Genomic DNA, 1,019 nt, shown 5'->3' on the forward strand with positions numbered 1-1,019 from the left:
TTCCTGGGTTGTTATATAAAACATATTATAAAATTATATGCCAAATAAATTTTAATACAATAATTACTGTGAAACATTGATATCTTACACTGCAAAACGTTGCCATTGTTACAGGGAATACCTTTCCAGCAGTAAGATAAACTGGTTTAGAACCTCTGATCATTAAAATCAACAAGTTTTGTGTTACTTTAGAGTTCATGGTGTACCATTTATTATTGTACGCTGCATAATATATTTTATTGCACTTGAAAGTATCGAAAGTATTTTTAGACGAAAATTTTAATACTTTATTTAGTAATTAAATATAAGTTAATTGTTAGTAATAAAATATAAGTTAATTATAGAACATTGAATATATTTTGATAACTTATATTATAACTTTTTTATATTTCCTACATTCTATTGCAGAATCAATCTACATTGTCAGTTCTAAGAACTTTCATAAAACTTTTGTTTAGCTGACTCAAAAATTAAATAAAGTTATATCAATAATTTAATTTGTATTCACAAATATAGAAATTAATACTAATTTTCTATATGTAATCAACTGGATTTAATGCATTATAATTTAAATATTTCTTACATAAATTATGGTAGTAATTTATAAAGATAATTATGCGACACAAAATTAACATGATTTTTATAAGAAATAAGAGAAATAATTAACTAACCTGGGCAACCAAAATCTCACCAAGAGCGCAATATAAGCACATATGTGCAAATATATTGATTACGGTGGATGCAAAATATACCAAATGAGGGAATGATATATTATTTCCTTCGTCAAATAACTAATTTATAGGACAGAAGACAAAAGACATGATTTTTTAAATATTAATTCGAAAAAGTAAGATATAATATAAATTTATACTTTTTTTTTCTCAATTATTTTATCAAAGTTAAAAATTACATTTTATTTAAATTAGTTACATAAACTAAAAAATACTTACAGAAATTATCCGAAAAATATAAAAAGCGAAAAGAATTGCAAAATATATGAATAAAAAGAGAAGTATTAC

At 22.6% G+C, this 1,019-nt stretch overlaps 1 protein-coding gene across 1 annotated transcript in view; it reads right to left on the reverse strand.

The window, feature by feature from the left end:
• Positions 1–1,019, reverse strand: part of LOC108755824 (odorant receptor 43a-like) — a 3,746-nt gene that overhangs the window by 1,525 nt on the left and 1,202 nt on the right. Inside the window, exons 2-4 of the mRNA XM_018499124.1 lie at positions 951–1,017; positions 672–791; positions 89–244 (exon numbers count right to left, since the gene is read on the reverse strand). Of these exons, the coding sequence (XP_018354626.1) occupies positions 89–244; positions 672–791; positions 951–1,017 (343 nt within the window). The remainder of the gene's footprint in view (positions 1–88; positions 245–671; positions 792–950; positions 1,018–1,019) is intronic.

The sequence above is a fragment of the Trachymyrmex septentrionalis genome, unplaced genomic scaffold (assembly GCF_001594115.1).
Source record: "Trachymyrmex septentrionalis isolate Tsep2-gDNA-1 unplaced genomic scaffold, Tsep1.0 scaffold9, whole genome shotgun sequence".
NCBI lineage: Eukaryota > Metazoa > Arthropoda > Insecta > Hymenoptera > Formicidae > Trachymyrmex > Trachymyrmex septentrionalis.